We start from the raw sequence: 20,879 nt of genomic DNA, 5'->3' as shown, positions 1-20,879 counted from the left end.
AAGTGTATGTTGATAAAGCTGTTAGCATGCTCCACTAATAAAGGTAAGATAGGGTTCAGTGTGTGTTGTTTATGATCAGTGTTATAGTACAGTTTTTGACCATACACCATCAAAATACAAGCATCTGCTCTATAAGACTGTGCCATCCACTTGAAATAACCAACGCCTCCTTTCTCTCCACTTATAAATACAAATATGTGGTAAAACAGTAGCTCTAATTATCTTTACTGTAACCTTGTTTGCATGGATTTCACAATATTTGAACAAATAAACTGCCATACAGTAAATAAATGGCCTCAGCCACTTTGGACGAAATGTAGTATTTAACTACTGTGGAGTGTTTATTTGGAACACAGCTGCTCAGTTAACTTTGTCCACTGTCAGAAATAAGGATATAATAGGAGTCCATGTCTAGCCCTTAAAGTATTAATTTTCAATGTACTCCATAAGGCTAAGTTGTTCGAGTCAGAGAGTTCCAAACTATAAAAGAAAATAAGGATTGGTATTACAGTACCTTACTTGCAAGTCATAATTGCAATATTTAGTAATAGTAGATTTATAGATCATATTTGGTAGAGCATATAAAAAAGCTCTTCGATTGCAAGCATGAAAATGGGAATATGCTGTGGGCGTCACTCTAAATCTGGCTCTGCAAGAAGCTTTCCACCATAGTGCCAAATATGAACAGTAAATCAGACGTATAATTTTTAGCTTGGGAATTTAATAAACCAGAGCTGCACCTCTTTTAAACTAATACTGTGGTTTGTAAATAGTTTTTGTGTGCCGTTAGATTCAGACGTATGTGAACAATGGCAACAAGACTTAATGTTCATCATAACAGATTTAAAATAAAAGCACCACAATGTTTTTAACGGTCTAATTGTTAGAACATCTGCATTGCTGTAGAAGGTAAATAGAAGGTACAACTCAGGCTGGCATCTATTATCCATAACCCTGAAATTAAATTATTAATAAATCTAATTCAGAATTTGGTTCAGTTTTTCCACCTTTTCTGGTAAAGCTCAAAAAAAGACTTCTGCCTTTATTATCGGAGGATGACATTATGTTCTGGAGGTGCTGATTTGCCATGTCATGTAGACATCATTGTGAAGCATAACTCTTTTTATGCTTTCTGGAGAGACTTGCGTGGTCCTGAACTAGAAAATGATAAACGGACTGAGTTGCAAAATATGAAATTAATATGTAAATGAATGCCATTAATTTGGACTAAATCACTGCGATTGGCCAGACATGGGATGGACTCCAAATTCAGCTGAAATAGGCTCTCCAGCTCTGCTCACACCCGACACATGAGGAATAGAAGTGCCCTTTTTTCTGAAAGTGGACAGCGTAAACTAAAATAGTGCATACTTGCACATCCAATGTGCACAAGTGAAGAAGTGATGACAATTTGTGTGAAGCTCATCGTTTGACTCAAAACTGTATGTTGCTAGTTCAGACTTTCCACGATATCCTCCAGGGACAAGTGTGCAGAGGAGTGACTGGGACTGGATTTAGTTTTCAGGCTAATGGAGCCATACAGTTTGGCGGAACGTTTAGAATAAGCAATGACTTTCCTCCTGTACATCTCTCCTTTCCACATGGAGATCATAAGCAGAGTGGAAAGCACAACCCCTCCCAGAGTCAGCAAGCACAATCCTGCTATGACGCACCGGTCCAGGTGAGCTCCAATGCGTGCCCTCTCCAGTTCCATTCTCTCCATCTCCCTGGCCGAGACACTGTCCCTGTCCACGACCACATCCCGGGGCACAGCGTAGGAGATGATCACCAATGAGATGCCTGTCACCAAAAACGTGACTGCACTAATAAACCAATAGTCCACTGAGGAGCCTGAGGCCTCCCCAAAGGAAAGCTCATCCTCAGACATGAAGGAAAATTCTGGTAGCGTCTCTGAGCATGGCTCGCAGTTGCGCCCGGTTCTATGAGAACTTTTACAGCTCGTCTCTGGGCTACCAATCGCCAGGTTGACATTCTCATCTATGTAGGTGAACGATGTCTCCAATTCCTCGTCACAGCAGACGCGCACTTTCTCCTCCCCAAGAGGGCGCAGTTTGACCTCCGAGCGCCTCGCAGCTGAATGACACCGGTCATGGCAGCTCCGGGCTGGGTTACAGCCGGCGTCCCCGAGGGAGCCCCCTCCTGTTGATTCACTTTGCTTGCGGACGTGCAGCACAGCGGAGAGGCGCTCAAGGACGGCGGGAGGATGCGGTTGCTTCTCACCATCCCTTGTTAAAGACAACACCGGAGAAGCCATTTGCTCTCGCCGCCTGCCGGTTCCCTCTTCCTCCCTCTTCTGTAATGCTGCACAGCATCCCTAATGAGACAAGTCAAATGATGCATCTTAATCAAATAACAGTGATGAATAAATTAACGCGGGGTGTATTTCTGCGCAATTGGTGTGTGTTTTATAAGGGACAAGTGCGGGAAACGCACACACTTTAGTCGCAAAACTGGGTAAAAGCCACTTTAAAGTTAATTAGAGAAATCCGTAGCCTCATCTTGAAAGACGCTTACGTTGGATGTCATGAGCCAAATGCCTTTGTATCCAATTAGGAAAGGAATCTCTGTTCACCCTAAACCTAGATTAAACTATATTCAAATGATCTACTGCAAGTAGTAAACCGGATCTAAAACGTAAACAGATCATAATCTGTACTTTATCTACAAAGGACACATCGAAATTGAAGAACACATCTCATTGGATTTCCAAATCCATCTATCAAGCATATCCTGCTTCCGAAAAGATACAGTTGAGGCTCTGCCGCATTTGCATGGAGCATTCGCGCACAATCGTTTTCCACAAAAATACATTCCCAAATCACATCTATCAATCTACCAACCGTGCTTCGTTAAGATCCCTTTGGCTGCCGCACGCCGAAACACGCCATCGCAAGTAACTCCACGCCACGGAAGGCAGATTTAGCCATAACGGTTGAGTACGCCTCAGACGCCGTCTCTCTGCTTGGTGCTGTGACGTCAGAGGCTGAATTGATTGGAGCGCTTGCTTAGCCCCGCCCTCAGCAGAGCTTTCGCTGAGAGGAGCTGACCAAATCAGCACCAGATCAGCAAAAGCCAGATTCACTCACTCAGAGGAAACGGACCCGCAATTATATATTGAATTCAAAATCAATGTAAAATTAATGGATATGTGAATCTGAGTTTAAAGTGCGATGAGATCCCTCCCACGATTTAAAAAAAGAAACATAGTAACTTGGACTGCAGAATTAGAACAATATAAATCAAATCAATAAAAAGAGGTTCTGTAGACCTTTTCATGTCTGTAAGTTATGGTTATATTTTGTATGGCCGAAAAGTGAGTGAAAATATATACACCCCAAAATAGATCATGTTAGTTGGTCAAGACCTTGATGATCATGTTGACAGAATTGGACCAGATTCAGGTTCAACAAAGGGGTAGGAATCAACGAGATGGTCGACTGGATCATAAGCAAGACATTTTTATTTTTTATTTTTTTACAGCTCTTATGTGATTATAGTGCCCCATCTTACATAATTTGATAAATATGCCATTAACATTCTACATTCTGGTCAACGAACTTGTCTCCGCACTTCTTGTATGAAATGTATAATGTAACAAGCATACCTAATGAGTTTCCAAAGAGTGGAACTCTCGCAAGAAAAGTACCATAAGGCACCATTAATATGCCTATTAAAATCTCATACATTATTCGAATTAGAGATCAATAAAATTGACATTAAGTGCTTCAACCTCCAGAGATACACAACATTGAATGGAGTTACTTATTATCAAAAATGTGTTTACCCTCAAATGTGGTGACATAATAATTTGCAGAGTTTTTACATAATACTGTCATCGGATAAAAACAACCAATAGTGTTATGCAAACAGCATTGTCAGATTGTGTGTATCATAGACCATCATGCAGCATCTGTTGTCCCATGCTCTTAGAAGATTAGTGACCATGTCATCCAGCCGTTTTTAATCTTGAGTTCTAATGGATCATGTGACCTGCAACTTCAAACAAACCTTAAGGAGATTCAACCTGTGTATTCGCCATCCTTAGAGCTCTGCTGTACATTTTAATGTAAAAAAAACACCTAAACAAATGTATGTTTTAATTAAAGTTACAATTTACATGTAACAATTAGTATTTCCATCCCACTTTTAAATGCTAACTATTCACTTGCTGGATATTTTACATTGAAATTTGGCTGACATTTTTCTCAAAATACTGAATAAGCAAATGAGGAAGAGAGAATGAGAGGAAATAGGAGCCCCCCTTTGCTTGGGTAGTCAGACTATATGCTCCACAGCCAAATTGCCTGCTTAGTCATAATGGTTTACGGTTTGTTTGGTTACATTAAAATGGAAGAGGTGCTGAGTCAGCTCAATAAATATTTTGCAAATATTGGAGCAACTTTGGCAATAAAAATATCTATGACAGATCCCATACCTCGGAACTGGATCTATCAAAGTAACTACAAGCTCAATGTACCTATTGATGAGAACGATGTAACAAATACAACATCAAAACTTGTGATTGAGACATTTATTGATTTAAAAACATTTGATACAGTAAATCCTAAAATCATTACAAAACTAGAACAAGATGGGTAGTTTTAAATTAGATGATTAGCTATTTGGAGAGAAGCCAATAGTTTGTAATGATGGATAGATTTAAGTCCCGATGCATGGACATTGGTGTCCCACAGGGACCAATGTTATTTGCCAGGGTCCCCGGGCAACTAGTTGGTCAATGTGGAAATCTCAATAGTGGCTCCTCCGAGGAGGTGGTCCGTCTCAGATCTTGTCCTGGTCAGTCGGTGCATGATTTGAGACAGTGAACTCCAATTCAGTCATGATTGGAGGGTGCAGGAGAGAGAGCAAAAGCGGCAGTCGGCTTGAAAACCTGCAGACTATTATATCTTTGCAATATATCCAAAAATTTGTAATGAAACCTTGATACAATATAACCCAAAACTCTAAAGCATAGAAATAGAAAAAAGGAAGTGGGTATTTGACTGCATGAATGATTATAGACACCGCTATAGCCATCTGCAACATTGCACCACTTTTCCTGTTGACATTGACACCAGCTTCCAAGAGATACTGTGCTTGCTGTGTAAGAAACATAAGTGATTATCTTGTTTATACATTGGATTTATCGAGTACTTATCTACACATCAGATTTATTTACTTGCACAGAGAAATATTTTGGCCAAATTGTTCTCAGCTTTTTCAAGACACCAGTTCTCAGCTTTTTCAAGACTCCAATTACGAAGCACCTACTTTAGAAAGTAAACTGTCAGAATCCCATCTGAAATTCAAGTCAGTGACAACAGTGAAAACAGAGATTACGTACTTTAACAAAGAAGTGAAAGAACACAACAGCAAAACACCAATCTCGTCACTAGCTCACAATATTTTTGACTATAATTTAACCAATTCGAATTAAAGTGTATGTTTTGTTTAAATGTTATAAAAGGGTTTTGCTTTTGTTCTTGTGGCATGTGTATTGCATGGCACAACATTTTTATTTTTTATTCTTTTTTTTAAAAAAAGTTGAAATAATCATATAAATCTCTAACACACTGCTTAGCACGTCTGCCTCAGTGTGGGTTGAGGGTTAAATTCCGGCTCCGGTCTTTCTATGTGGAGTTTGCATGATCTCCCCTTGACTGTGTGGGTTTCTTCCGGGTACTCCGGTTTCCACCCACATTCCCAAAACATGCATGGTAGGCCGACTGACCATCCAAGTTTTCTGTAAGTATGAGTGTGATTGGTTGTTGGTCTATATGTACCCTGCGATTGGCTGGCAACCAGTTCAAGTTGTCCCTCGTCTACCGCCCAAAATCATCTCCACCACGCCCACGACTCTTGTGAGGACAAGCACTTTTCAGAACATGGTCTGCCTCATTGAATTAGCATGCCTGTATTGCATTTATTTATTCTTTTATTTCCAGGCCTACTTGTACAATAATAGGATAGTCATCCACCATTCATTCTGTAGATTCATTATTGTTCCTATCGCCACTTGCAATGAGTGTATGTCTACTCATGAAATGGAAATAATTTTTGGACCTATGGCTGCCTCTTGCTGCCATTCAGTCTTGTACCCCTTCAGTCATTTAGGGACAAAAGGTTTCTAGTTCCAGTATCATCATTATAGTCACCCTGACTCTCAATGTACTATGGCTATTAAAATCTCTGCACAAGATGACGCTTCCCTGTTCACATGGTAATTTGTCGCTTTAACCACATGATGGCAATGTTGGCTAATACAGTAAATCCAGCATGTAGTGGATAACTCTCACCAGTAAGTCACAACATTTCAGAATTAATGACTAGACCATTTGTCGCATGAGGGAATAGTAATTTGTGTTGACATTTTGCTTGCACCTCTGCTGTGGAAATTAGCCGTCATCTGTTGCAACGTAGTGCGCATGCTTCAAAATACATGCACTTCAAAATTAGGTCTTTGCATTCTATCATGCCATTGAAAAATCAAAAAATGCACAGTCCCTTTAAAGATTGACAACTCTTGGGCTTTCATGAGATAGAACTATGTTCACTCATGTTCAACAGGGAAAGCCTTCCGTCAGACTGATTGATGCACTACCTTTCCTCTGTAAAGTAATTGATTTATTGACAAGTAATTTGTCATGTTTTGATTCTTTTGATTCTTAAAATTTTATGACTTAGCCAGTTAACTACTTTTTTTGGGGAGGTTATTTTAATTGACAATTTATTTTCCTTTTCCACTCCTTATCTGCCACACACATTGCTCATCCTCAGTCCCCAGCCTATTAACTTTGTAATCTTTGCTGGAACAGCTCGAGGTACCTCAAGCCACAGCCAAGCAAAGAAGATGCAAGGAATCAGGGCAGCGCTTGGCGATCCACCAGACCTCCCATTCCTTTCCAAACTCCCACTTGTGTAGTGTTTGCATGTTCTCATGCTTGCTAATTTTGTGAATATTGTGAATTTAAACCTCTTATGGGGGTTCTTAGTAGACCCTTTCACAGATGCTTCTTGGTAAAACCATTTGAGTTGGGTTTAAGGGAGAACTTTCATAAATGGTTCTAACAGAAACCTCATACAAGCTGAAGAACCTCTAGTTCTTATCAGCATCTTTACATATAAAAGTCTATTTTGAATATTTAATGACGAAAACAAATGGTACGTTTGGATTGGTCTGTTTTTCTTTTTCCTACTCTCATTCAGTCAAATAATGTGGTTGCATCAATTGCTTTGTATTTATTAGTGTTAAAAGGGAGTGTGTGTGGGATCTTGCATCCATTTGGCTTTAAAACAAATCAGCTTATTCAGTGACTATATTCATCATGTGTTTGAATAATGCAAAGGGAGGGATATAACTGCATTATTTTGGGAGAGACTGGTGTGCGTGACCGTGTGCATTAGTGCGTCTATTTGTATTTGTATGTCATTGATTGATCAATTGATTGATGACTGATTGCAATGGACTGCATCATTTTCTGCTCACAATGCAGTCAAATTAGCACATACATAGCTTTTAGGATGGAGGCGAGTTGTATCAAAGGGTTTCTTATTCATGATTCTTTCAGTTTCTCTATCGTATAATTGTGGATCATTTCCACATACGGAAAACTTTCCGTTTATCTTATCTGTATTCAAATTTATGTGTGATCTTACTGCTTCTCATGTCAAAGTTTATAGGTTGAGCCATATAGGTTATTTATCCATCTATATATTCCACATGTTTAAAAATTGGTCTCTTTTGAGACTTTATATTAGAAGCCATTATTTTGTGTCTGTATAAATCTCTGCAGTTGTTACATTCTTTTGTTTTAGTGGATAGTGACATGGCATATTAATGAATGGTGTATTTGTCATTTGGAGCGTTGACACAAGTAGACCTCGGCCATCCAAACGGCGATCTAACAACCTACTGCTGCAACAATGGTGCATATGTGATGTGTGTTTTTGCGAAGTATTTTTACAATCTAGCAGCAGTCTGACAGCTAGGAGATAAATGACCTAAGATCCAATACGCATACATATGGTATTTTTCACATGTAAGTAATAGACTGTGAAAGGAAGCATTGCTTTACCGCTGCTTGTCCAAACCTGAGATTTTGTTGTTTGGTTTTGCAATGAGAACAGCTTCTTTTGGACAATTGATTACAAAAGTCAACACATTTTTTTTTATCTATTGTTCTTTAATCAGAGATGCATGTCTACATAAATTTTTCTAACTCATTTAGATTCTGCCTTCATTTAGCTCTAGTTCATCAGGTTTTCATAATAAATATAACACGAATACTATTATATGTAATATGGTAATATATTTTGAAATATTTATGAATTAAGTGCTGTCATGGCTGTAGATTACAACTGCATTATGCAAGCTTTTCAAACATTACAACAAATAGGTCATGAAAATATCTCAAAAGCCTTTTGTGCCTTTAAAAATATGTCAAATGTAAAGATTTTATAAATCAGCATCAAAAATCTGTTTAGTGACTCATCAAGTCATCTCTGAGTGAAATTTGCTCTTATCAGGCATTATTGAATCCCCAAACTCAAATGGTAAATTGTTGGAATAAATTGTCAGACTAGTAATCACATCACTGATATCTATCTGCCCACCATTCATTTATATTAAGAGTGGCCTTAATGAGGCATTTTAACAGTTTGGCCCCGAACCAAGGGACTAGCTCAGCACTCACACACATATATAGATTGCTCCAGCCTTTTTCTCCTTTTGCCTTATTGACCACAGGCATCTTTCATGGATTCAACACTCTTGTGAGGGATTTACTGGGACATTGAAGAAGCAAACAGCTATTAGATGGCTTAATCGTTCTTGCTACTATCCTTTCCTTTTCAGTAAAAATCTTGATTGGCTGAGGTGACGGAAACTTTGGTCGCCATGGTTTAATTTTCCTCTTGTCACTCTTGGTTTCTCGTGCTTTATTTGAGCCAGCCATGTTTACTTTGACTCACAGGACTCAATTGATGGACAATTATACGATATTGATGTGTTTTTAACCACAAATTCAACAACCCCCCCATACAAATGTATTTGTAATTGGGCATAATTGTATTTTATGTTATTCTATTATTTAAATTAACGTCACGTTTAAACAGAGAGACTAGTAATACATTTACAAGAAATGGATAGTTTTAGCCCGACAAATCATTCAATCCTCAGATCATTGTTTCCCTATTGAGTATGTTTTGGGATCCTCTTTTGACACAAATATGAAAACAATTAAACATAGATCTTATATCTTTTATTGAGCCAAATATTTTAAAGTGATGCTGGTATTTAAGGGCCAGGAGCAACATGGTGAGTACGCAGAAACTTCACCGATCGAGCACTCGTTCAATAGTCCATGTGCAAGCGACAGTATTGCTGCTGGGTGGTCAAGTCAAGTGTAAATGTTTTTGTTCACCTCCATTATTGCTTCTCTACTGGGGCTCTTGGTCTTGGCAGCCAATGCTGCATCCGTATCAAATCAGAATAGTACATCTTGACTTCTTTTATCTTCAAAAGTTGATTCACTCAGACAATGAGGTTCTTATTTTGTTACTTCTACTACTTTGTGTTGGCAGATAATTTACCAAGAAAATCTTGCTGGTCAGGGTGTTTTATGAACCGATGTGCTCTGTTCAACACCCATTCACAGTCAATACTGATGCATCCATAATTTTGGATATGTGCGTCAGTCTAAGTCAAAATGTCATTATGTGTTTTTGGACCAGTCCAGCCTTGAATGCATGCTGATCATTCTGATGTTCTAGATCTTCAGTTAAAGAACATTTACTGCACTGTACTTTCCTATCCCCAAGTTTAACAGTCACTGAACCAAAGTCTGTCAGGTTTGATAGGTACCATGACTCACAGTAAGTGCATGAGGATTGGTTATTTTATGATGAGAGACTGCCCAACAGAATCACATGTTGGATGACTTCAAATTGCATTTCTCAACCTATCCAATGCATGTCTTTTGTGTTATTATGGCTCATAGCGAAGTTATAAGTGTGATTCATGACAGCATTTAGGATGAAGTGTTATTCAGCATTCGTTAGCAGTGGATCAGTGAAGAGAGGCATAATATGTTGTGAACGAAATAGTAGATCATATGAGGTGCTGTATGTGGAGTTTTGATTGAAAAAAAAAAAATCAATACACGTTGAGGCACGGGTGGTTGGCCCCAAACGGCGCTAACTAGATAGGCGGGATGGCATGTGGCTGTTCGATTGCCTTGTGACTTGTGAGCCTGAATCACAGTCATCCTGCAAGCTGATGTCTAGATCTAATATCTCATATTTGCTGCAAAGATTGTTTAGGCTTTCATGAGGGTTTTTCTTGAAATGCCGTGCTATGGTAATATGCTGATTTACAAGAAAACAAGCCTAATTTTGAGGGTCTAAACATGCATGAAATTTTGTACACACATAATATGGAAAATTATCAATATTTCATCAGTTTATTTTGTGGTTTAAAAGCAACAGCTCAGGAGTGCTATGTACACATTTTCAACAAAGCAGCAGTGTTTGTACGTTTTGCTGAAGAAAAAAAAACTGCCTAAAACTTGGACGTACCATCGCAAGACCTACAATTTTTTTCTTGGTGCCAAATGTCAAACCTAATAGAAACCCTGCCTTTAATTTCAATTTTTTAATATATTTTTTTAATAGATTGTATCTGATTGTGATTGGGGGTGTTCAAGATGACAAATAAGACCAAAGATTTTTATGTAGTCAAATACTGTTGCTGTAGCGGTGCACTACCAAAAAATTATGCTGATGTTCAAATTTTGTGACATTTTTTTTTTTTTTTTTTACATTTTATAGATTCTTATGAGCTAGGTTTTAATTTCATGCACTTCATTAAAAAAAATGAAGGCTCTTTTTAAGCTGCTTCAGGTCTATACTCTCCTACTCAGTCCAGCCTATTGTAGTTGATATCATTTCATGTCGTGAAATATCAGTTGATAAAAGCCTCAACTCACAAATTGTCCAGAAATATAATTCTGCAGTTAGCAGTCATGCATTGGGTGCATCACATTCCAATTGTGTCACTTGCCCGCAGGTTGTCCGTGGTGTTACCAGAGTGCACAGTCAGAGGCTGCCTTTACCTCCCCTCTCACTCACGGGTGTGAGCGGACGAAACAGACGCTCGCCACTCTTAACTTCAGTCTACACGCGAGGCTGACTCTTTTTGCATCCACGAGGGAATATAAAATAAATAGATAATGGAAAAGATGAGACGTTTGAATTGTTTGAAGGTAGTATTAATTTTCGGGACAATTACGAGTACATTAATTTTTTAAGTTGGATTTTTGACGACCAGGACTTGCAAATTATTCCACTGCAGGTTTAGAGTTGTTGTTTTTTAGGATTAGTGCATTTTTTATTTTTGTTTTTTGCCAAGAAGCCCATGATGGACAACTTGACCACAGATAACGTGACAGCGGGGAATGACACGTCTTCGTCGCAGCACAATCAAACCTTGGGTGTGTGGTGCGACTACGCGCTTGAATACAAGGCAGTCAGTGTGTTTTTGGTGTCCCTTATTTGCGGAGTGGGCATGGTGGGCAACATAATGGTCATCCTGGTGGTGCTGACCACTAAACACATGCGAACTCCCACTAACTGCTATCTGGTGAGTCTGGCTGCAGCCGACTTGATGGTGCTTATTGCTGCTGGGCTGCCAAACATCACCGACGCTCTGCACGGACATTGGGTGTATGGATACGCAGGCTGCCTGGGGATCACTTATTTCCAATATTTGGGAATTAACGCGTCCTCTTGTTCCATCACAGCATTCACGGTGGAGCGATACATCGCGATCTGTCATCCCATTAAAGCGCAGTTCCTATGTACTTTATCCCGAGCTAAGAAGATCATCATGCTGGTGTGGGCGCTCACGTCAATGTATTGCATAATGTGGCTCTTTTTGTCAGACACCCAAACTTTGGTGTATGACAACGCTGAGCTCATCAGCTGCGCCTACAAAGTATCCAGGAGTCAATATCTGCCCATTTACTTCATAGACTTTGCAGTGTTTTACGTGCTGCCCCTAATGCTGGCCACAGTTCTGTATGGACTTATCGCCAGGATACTTTTTCTAAACCCGTTGCCTGCGGATGCTAAGGACAGCACCAGCAAGTGGAGGAGAGGAACTAGTAAAGGGGAAGGAAGGATCATCAGTGCAAGCTCCTCCAGCAGCAGCACTGCTGCATCTCGCAGACAGGTGAAGAAAAAAAAAAGAATAAAAAAAAAATAATTATATATATATATATATATATATATGTATATTTTAGATATATTATAGATATAAGTAAATACTGTACATACTTACAGCAAATGAATGTATGGTATGAATGCAAATTTCCCTCATGGTGAGATGGCCCTCTTCTGCACAGAAAAGCTCAACTAAATTAGTAAAGGCGAGCAAACACACAAGGGCGAATGCACCACCAGCTCCTCTAAGCTTCATAAGCCCCATGACAACTTCACAAATATTGAACATTTCCTCAGAATTATACTAGGATTGTTTTCTGTTCATGAAAAAAACATCCTTTAGTCTGTGTATATTTGCTTCAGATTGTGCTAAAATAAAAACACTGAAGGCAAAGTTGCAGCACGCATGTTTGACATGCATTTTGCGATATGTTTGTTCATCAGATGGAGGGAAGAAGTCTTCCTGCAATAACAGAGTGGGTGTGGTAGCTTAGGATGTCCGTGCCTTATTGACCAATTTAATCGCTTAACACCAACACAAACATGATTTCATCCCACAATTGGTTTGGTTGGTGGATATTGTTTGACAAATGCACAGCAAAAACTGCACAAGCTCATGTGTTTGGGTTGGTCAGCATTAACCAAAGCACTGGGAGGAAAGGGAGGAAATTATGGATATTTCGCTGGATTAACAAAAGGTCAAGAAAGGATATGGGAGTAGGTATTGTTCACAGATGACACTGAAAATATCACAATGCACTTCATGCAGATGTTATCCGTCCGTCACCTTGGAGATTAATCATCTGAATAATGATTTGCTTATGAGCAGCAGCTTGTTTGGCTGTCATAGATGGTGAAAACGTAGATCTCATTGCAAATAACATACAATATGGTTATTTGGGTGGTGCTATTAACAAGACAATAGATTCTTCTTAAACATCTTAGAACTTTAAATTGGGTTTTAATTTGGTGATTTGATTAGCCTTAGATCCCCTGTGCAGTCCCCCATTTCATTATTCACAATAAACAAGAGCAGAGCTCCATAAATCTGAATGCATTATGATGCAATTAACAATTAATTAGTTGAAAGGGCACAAGGAAATATAAAACAGATTAAGAGATAACTACAAATTATATTAAAGCAATACTGTGTGTCAGGGATGTCAGGGAAAAAACTGTAAAGCAAGGGTCACCAACCTTTAGAAATTAAAAGCTACTTCACAGGCACTGATAATGCAAAGGGCTACTGGTTTCATGTACACTACTGAAATGAATTAGCTAAAATAATTATGGGGTAAATATGCTGGTTTGGTCATGCACTTTACTGACCTTTGAGCAATACAGCACTAAAATCTCATTTTAAAATATTGTTGTTTAAAAATGATATCATATATACCAGATGCAGCTCAGATGTAAGCTACACTATTTTTCCATTTTATTTTTCCAAATAGCAATACACGTTGGTAACCCTTGATGTCAGGGTTTTCAGAAAAAGTGTTTCCTTCCATGTTGAATCACCTGATTTGGGATTAACTATGTATTATCTCACCAGTTCGTTAGAATGAAAAGCAAGGATAAAGAATCACAGTGCCAGAGAGTCGTAGTAACCATGAGCACTCCTAATTTTGTTAAGATTTGGTATCAAGCCTATATTAATTATGTTGTATGTTTATTGCGTTGACCCCCCCTTAATGATAGCAAAACAGTTTAATTTATGTCATTTCTGGGTGTGAATGTTATTATGCAAATAATGTTTGGCTCGTTTGGATTCAGTCCTAATAGGCTCATAATGAGGTCATTATTCTGTAGCTCATATTCATCGTGGGTGTCCAATCCAGCCTCAGCTCTTTATTAGGTGCACCTGTTGATCACGCTGCAATCGTATCGGACAATCCACAAAATAGGATTCATTATAGTAATAGAACCATATAGTAATGCAATTCCAGCACACCACAGGGAAATGAAAATAAAAAGTAAATTATTATAGACTCTCCAAATCCAATTTTCTCTGATGGCAGAACTCTTGGGAATGTAAATGGAACCACTTGCAGCTGATGTTTGCCCCGACTTGCTTCAGTCCTTAGCAATCAATGCAAGAACAAGAAGACATCTTCCATTCATTTGGTTTAACAACTAACAGTGTGTTTATTATTCAGAGTAATATCCTGATAAACTGTCATTAAAAACCTTTCACACAGGAAAATTGAAAACAAAATCAAAAATTGTTAATGCCTACTATACTGTGTTGTTGTTTTTAATAGGTTACCAAAATGCTGGCTGTGGTAGTGATCCTGTTCGCCTTACTTTGGATGCCCTATCGTACCTTAGTAGTGGTCAACTCCTTCTTCGACAAGGCATACATGGACAATTGGTTCTTGCTCTTCTGTCGCCTCTGCATCTACTTGAACAGTGCCATCAACCCGATCATCTACAACGTCATGTCTCAGAAGTTCCGTACTGCCTTTAAAAAGCTGTGTCACTGCAGGCCTCAGCACAAGGAGAAACCTAATTCATGCAGCGTGGCGCTCACCTACAGTGTCATCAAGGATACATCTAATGGAGAAAGTCCTGACCACTTCACTACAGAAATGGAAGAGCTAAACACACCAAGTGACCACTTAGTGCCCACTGGACTCCCGCCAATTGCCAATCAGATGTTGTTTGAGGAGCACTCCATACTGGAGAAAGGTGCTCAAACCTAGAAATTGGCAACAAACACAGTTGACAAATTAATTTATATACGTATGTGATTTCATTGCATTAATATGTAAGTGTTCACTGTTTGATTTAAAATAACAAGATGCACAAACAAGTTCATTATCATTGTTTTTAATAATTTATATCACTTTATTACAGATACAAAATGTTATTTTTTCAGCACACACAACAATGTAGATCAACACAACTGCTTCCATTATTTTCTTTTTGACTGGCTGAACCATGCTAAGGTAATTACCCCCAAAACATCACTACAGTGAACCCACACTATTTTCAGTGGAAAAGGATCAAGCCTTGCGGCTCATTTCAACTTGGCCTAAGACGCCACAGGATGACAACAAAACAATATTATGCATTAGACGAGGCTTTGGCTTGAACACAAAAACAGCAAATGAATGCTATTTTTCTGTGAATAAAAAAGGGTAGTTTCCTGAAAAAATGTGCTAACAGGGTAATGTGAAATGTGTGTATGTGTGTTTCCAAGTGTATCTTTAAAAATATACAAATATGAATATATAAAAAAAAATATATAAACAACTACTGTTATGACAGATGTTTCTTAAAGGGATAAATAATGCAGTATAAAAATGCCTAATATGAAAAAACATTACTAAAACATTCTAGAAGATCATACATATACATCGTAAATATGTATGAGGGGTACATGGGCCACCAAAACAGGACTCTGGCCAACACTCAAAAAGGCTTATCGTCAGACCCTGCATTGGCATCCTCTCTGTCCTCAAACTGTTTAAGCAAACTGTGGAAAATATCAGACTGTGTAAATATTAGACTCAGCAAAAAAGAACATGATGATTGGTCTACCATCATGAAATCACTTTGCTTACTTCGAGTGACCCCCAGACAAAGCAAACGCACTGTAGTGAAACATAACTTTTTGTGTAGGAAGCACCTGTAAAAAATGGGCAAGAATGTCATACAAAAAGCATAAATCATAAACATATATTTCATGTTACTTAAGAATGATTTACAAAAAAACAGAAGGCATTCTCATTGTTCTGGTGTTTCCTTTCTTTAGATACATTGTTTTGATTGTGTCAGTGTAAATATTTGCATGTCGTAAAACGGGAACTTAGGGTTCAACTTTACATAGAAATTCCGACTATCCTTTTGTGACAACATGGTAAAGGTAGTAAATGAAAATGAGAGAAAATAGTTATGTCACTCTTTGGTGCAGACAGAGCTGCTGTCAACTGAGATAACAGTTGTGGGAGTATTTCAAACACATTGCAGAGGCCAGCACTTCTCCGTGATATACATGCTCAGCAAACCAAGGACTGGATATATAAATAGATCTTGACAAAGTGCCACACTAAAGTAAACCGGTCGCAGCCTTTACTAGATATATACTGCATAGTTAGCTGTGCTCCATCAGAAGGCACAAAAGCACTCAAGACAGAATGAATGCTGTGTGTTTTGAATATAAAGTGATGTTTTGTTCTTAGTGCATACTGTAAAGGTACTTAAAATTTAGTTGTGAGGTATAATGTGAAATTAATTCAGTGTTGTGTTCTTCAAACATGAGCTACTGAGTGCATTTTGGGGAAAATAATAGCTTGAGCCATTCTACTAGTGTGTCTGCCGTTGTTTCATGCCAGTCAGTGGAAGGCCAAAACTGCATTGTTGGAGCCTTCGGTATAAAGTAACTCTCACTTTCTGCACTTGTATTCATGTTTCCCTGTTTTCTGTCATATCTGCTCTTTTGGATGTCTTGTGATGCACATTTTTCAGCATGAGCCTATTTTGTCAGATTGGTATAAGGATTTTGGTCTCAAAATAGCTTCTTGTGCTCTTGCTATTTGATTAAATGTCTTTATTGTTTCTTGTATAGTTGAAAATATAATAAACAAAGACAATGACAGTTATACCTTGTGAGAATTGATCTACAATTTGATTCCCAACAAATTGCACCTCTCTCCAATTCTTCCATTGTGAGCAAATGCTGAATGGCGTTTCATCCTAGATACTGCCATCAATCACACTGATAACTTCACCATGAGCCACAATGACACAAAGGAAATGAATCAGATAGGTTGAGAAATTCAATTTGAAGTCATTCTCAATGTGATGCTGCTGAGCAATCTGTTATCACTTACAGTGAGGAACATATGACTTGTCAAACCTGACACAATTTGGTTTAGTGACTGTGTTCAAATTAGGCATAAATGTACCAGAGAAGCCATATTCACTTTCAATTAAGGAAAGTTCAGTGTAGTAAATGTTCTTCAACCAAAGGCAGAGAGCATCATAATTATTAGTATGCATTCAGGTCTGATCTAGCAGAAAAAAATGAATCCTAGCATATTGATTGATCCATGCTTGCAGCCCTCTCTGTAATTGAGCAGTCATTGTTTGTCATACCATCCACTATCAGGGTTTCATAAAATAAAATACACAGACACAGAACCTTGCTCAATACATTTTATATGAACATGTTCGTTGTAAAGCTTGAATTCCAAATTAGAAAGAAAGAATCAGGGTTAGCCTAACACCGTTTGGTCATGGACTCCAATTTTGTTTTTCATATTTTAAATGGACGATATTGTAGAAGTTGCTGGGCAAAAAGACAAGGAGCACTTTCAACTTTTGACTTCGTTTATTCTTTTTCTCCGTCTGTGTTCAAACCAGACAGTGATGGAGGTGCAGAGGATAGACAGGATAATGGCAGTGTAGAAAGTCTTCAGCAGCTCCTGTAGAAGGATGAACTTCCCGAGCTGTCTCAGAAAGTACAACCTCTGCTGGGCCTTCTTCCGGACAGAAGCCGTGTATGTTTGACCATTAATTTTTTTGCCGGGCGTCCTATTTGTGGTTGGCGGACGGTTGTGTTCGGCGTGGTGGCTCCAGGAGGAGCGCGCGGCTCCAGAGCCGCATGCGGCTCTTTCGCACGCCTCTAGCGGCTCCCTAGAGTTTTTGCAAAAATGCGTGAAAATGGAAAAAATATGGGTTTTTTTGGGGGGGTTGTTGATGGTTTTTTAAATATGGATTTTAGATGGTAATCACGACACAACCATACTTGTGCTGTAAAAATGTATGTCGTTGTAAATATATTAAAATACCGAATTTAAGAATGACGCCAAATAGCAAAATTGCGTCATAGCCTACGACACAGCACAGGTGAGTTGTAAACAGACAGGTGTGAGTGATTGGCCATGGATTCAAAAGGCAAAAAGAGAAAGATTGCTGATGACAACAGATGGTTTAAGAAAGAATGGACTGAACTATTTGCTTTCATTGCCGATGCTGAAGCATTGCCTGCATGTTTGATTTGCAATGAGAAGTTGTCAAATAACAAGAAGAGGAATTTGGAGCGACATTTTCAGCTAAAGCATGCTAAATTTGCTGCCGATCACCCAGTTGCAACTGAGAGGAAAGGTGCAATTTGAGGACCGAAAAAACAGTTTCAACAAGTAGAATGCATCTCCAAACTCTACTACTGCTGCAAGTTCTGTGCAGCCCCGGAGATAATAAAGCACGGAAAACCATTCACCGATGGCGAGTACATGAAGGATTCATTCATTATCAGAGTGCCTATTTTCGGACTTCAATAACAAGACCGAGATCATTCAGAAAATTAAAGACATGCCTCTCCGCACAAACAATATCACCGATCAGCAAATCAAGGACATCAATTCAGCTCCAGCTTTTTCTCAATTGCCTGTGACGGGTTTGAGTCGTGTGACGGATGAGTCGTGTGACGTGATCGATATCGAACAGCCAGCTCTGCTATGCAGGTACGTGAACTCTAATGGGTCGCAACAAGAAATGATCAAATTGTTACTATTTTTTTTTAATTATTTTGATAGTATGCATACAATTTATGTATTGACAGTCTCTGTTGCAAAGATTTTTAGATTTTTGCGGCTCCAGACAAGTATGTTTTTTGTATTTTTGGGCCAATATGGCTCTTTGAACATTTTGGGTCGCCGAACCCTGACCTAGTTAGTCATCAGTTTGTTGTGTAGGTTTTTGTTTTAGTTTTGCCCTCTTGGGAGCTTAAGATCAGGGGATGCTTTGAGAATCATTGTCAATTTGTTTTGTATATGTGAAGCCCTTTGAGACTGCTTGTGATTTAGGGCTATATAAATAAACTTGACTTGACTTGTCGCTAATACTGTATATAATATGAAACGTTCATATGTATATTTATTTGGGTTGACATTTGGGCGAGATAAAAGAGTTTGACACCCCTGGTCTAGATTTTTAACTCTATGCATGTCTATAGGGCTGGCATGTTACATCCGGTGATAGAACTGAGACACAATAGCCATAATAATAATAGTAACATCAGGTTGCCACACTGAAATCTTTCCATCTCTGATATTAACACCATAGTGCATTTTCATCCTTGTCTGTTTGGTCAGGCTTGTGCACACAGTAGTCAATATCTGTTATAGACCAAATTTGTGGTTAAAAGACACATCCATATTGTATGATTGTCCATCTAGTGAGTCAAAGTAAACCTGGATGACGCGTAAAAGCATGAGATGAAGCACGAGAAACCCTGAGTGACAAGAGGAAAATTAAACCATGGCGACTAATTTTTCCATTACCTCAGCCAATCGAGAATTGTAGTGAAAGGGAAAGTAGCATGAAAGAAGCCATGTAATCGCAGTTTGTTTCTTCAGTGGCCCAGCAAGTCTCTCACAGGAGTGTTGGATGCATGAACAATGCCTGTGATCAATAAGGCAAAAGGAGAAAAATCCTGGAGCAATCTTTATAAGTGTGTGAGTGCTGTGGTAGTCATTTGTTTTGTTGGCCAGAGAGGTAAAATGCTTCATTTCATTATCTTCAATATAAAGTAATGATGGCACATATCGATGATATGATTGCTATTCTGATGTTCTTAGTGTTGTGGGTGGTACAATAATGCTGGTTAACAGCAAATTCTAGTCAGAGATGGCTTTATGATTTTTGCCGCTGATTTAAAAAAAAAAAATCTCTAGCATAAAACATTAGGTTTATAAGATAGTTTCATTTTTTGTTGTTTCATTTGACTTATTGAAAATTTGCATAATGCAAATTTGACTGTGTGTTATCATTCTAAAAACCTAGTGTGAGGGATAAAAAATAATGGATTTTAAATCGGTGCAAAAACAAAATCATCACGGAACGTTTACTTGGCTCTCTGCTTTAAAAAAAACAAAAAACATTTTGAATTCATTGAAAAGAAATGCGGTTTTCAGTGCAAAAAATATGTTGACTATGGACAAGCAAGGATAAAGCAGTGCTACCTTTTATGGTCTATTCCTTAGATGTGAAAAGTATCATATACATGTGTATTGGATCTCAGGTCATTGATCTCCTAGCTGTCAGACTGCTGCTAGATTGTAAAAGCCAAGCACCAAATACCTGCACCTCATATGTGTGACATTGTTGCAACAATAATCTGCTAGCTAGTGGTTGGATTGCCCAATTCCATTTTTAGAGGTGTCAAATGCAGTTTCAGAAAGTAAAAATTCTACCACATTTTGGTGCTTCAAATCATTTGGTTTGTTCACCTGTCGGTTGCTTGGAAGCTCATGTGGCAGGGTTTCTACTTTCTACTCTTTTTTTTAGTACTTACTGCCTCCGCTTCAGTGCAGTTCAGTCCAGTCCACATCCATATCAAATGTCACAAAAGTAATGATAAGCAATTTTAGATTGATACAGGAATAAAGTTAAAATTACACATCTTCATTAAAATGAACTAAAGTGAGCTGGTCTGAGCCATCAAACTCCAGGTGGAAAAACAAATTAGGAGAAAAAGCATCTAGCATCGAAACTAATGTAATGGAAAGCACAAACATTGTTGCTTTTAGAACAGCTAAACAAATTCACTGCTGCTGCATAGATCACTTAAAAATATTTTTGCAGTGTTTGAAGATGAGCTTCTACAAAAAAAGCAAAGGACACAATTCTTC

At 38.5% G+C, this 20,879-nt stretch overlaps 2 protein-coding genes across 2 annotated transcripts; one reads left to right on the top strand and one right to left on the bottom strand.

The window, feature by feature from the left end:
* Positions 1–1,128: 1,128 nt before the first annotated feature.
* LOC125975117 (transmembrane protein 74) lies at positions 1,129–3,015 on the bottom strand. Its single transcript, XM_049730271.2, has 2 exons — positions 2,862–3,015; positions 1,129–2,335 (listed from the first exon to the last, which is right to left on the bottom strand). The coding sequence occupies exon 2, from the start codon at positions 2,273–2,275 to the stop codon at positions 1,451–1,453; it is 825 nt and encodes a 274-aa protein (XP_049586228.1). The 5' UTR covers positions 2,276–2,335; positions 2,862–3,015; the 3' UTR covers positions 1,129–1,450.
* An 8,052-nt stretch (positions 3,016–11,067) lies between these two features.
* LOC125975126 (thyrotropin-releasing hormone receptor) lies at positions 11,068–14,946 on the top strand. The gene is made up of 2 exons (XM_049730283.1): positions 11,068–12,250; positions 14,502–14,946. The coding sequence occupies exons 1-2, from the start codon at positions 11,435–11,437 to the stop codon at positions 14,940–14,942; spliced, it is 1,257 nt and encodes a 418-aa protein (XP_049586240.1). The 5' UTR covers positions 11,068–11,434; the 3' UTR covers positions 14,943–14,946.
* Positions 14,947–20,879: the final 5,933 nt, after the last annotated feature.

This window comes from Syngnathus scovelli, chromosome 9, assembly GCF_024217435.2.
Source record: "Syngnathus scovelli strain Florida chromosome 9, RoL_Ssco_1.2, whole genome shotgun sequence".
NCBI classification, from domain to species: domain Eukaryota; kingdom Metazoa; phylum Chordata; class Actinopteri; order Syngnathiformes; family Syngnathidae; genus Syngnathus; species Syngnathus scovelli.
Note: the sequence above shows the minus strand (reverse complement) of the source record. Positions and strands in the feature narration are given on the sequence as shown.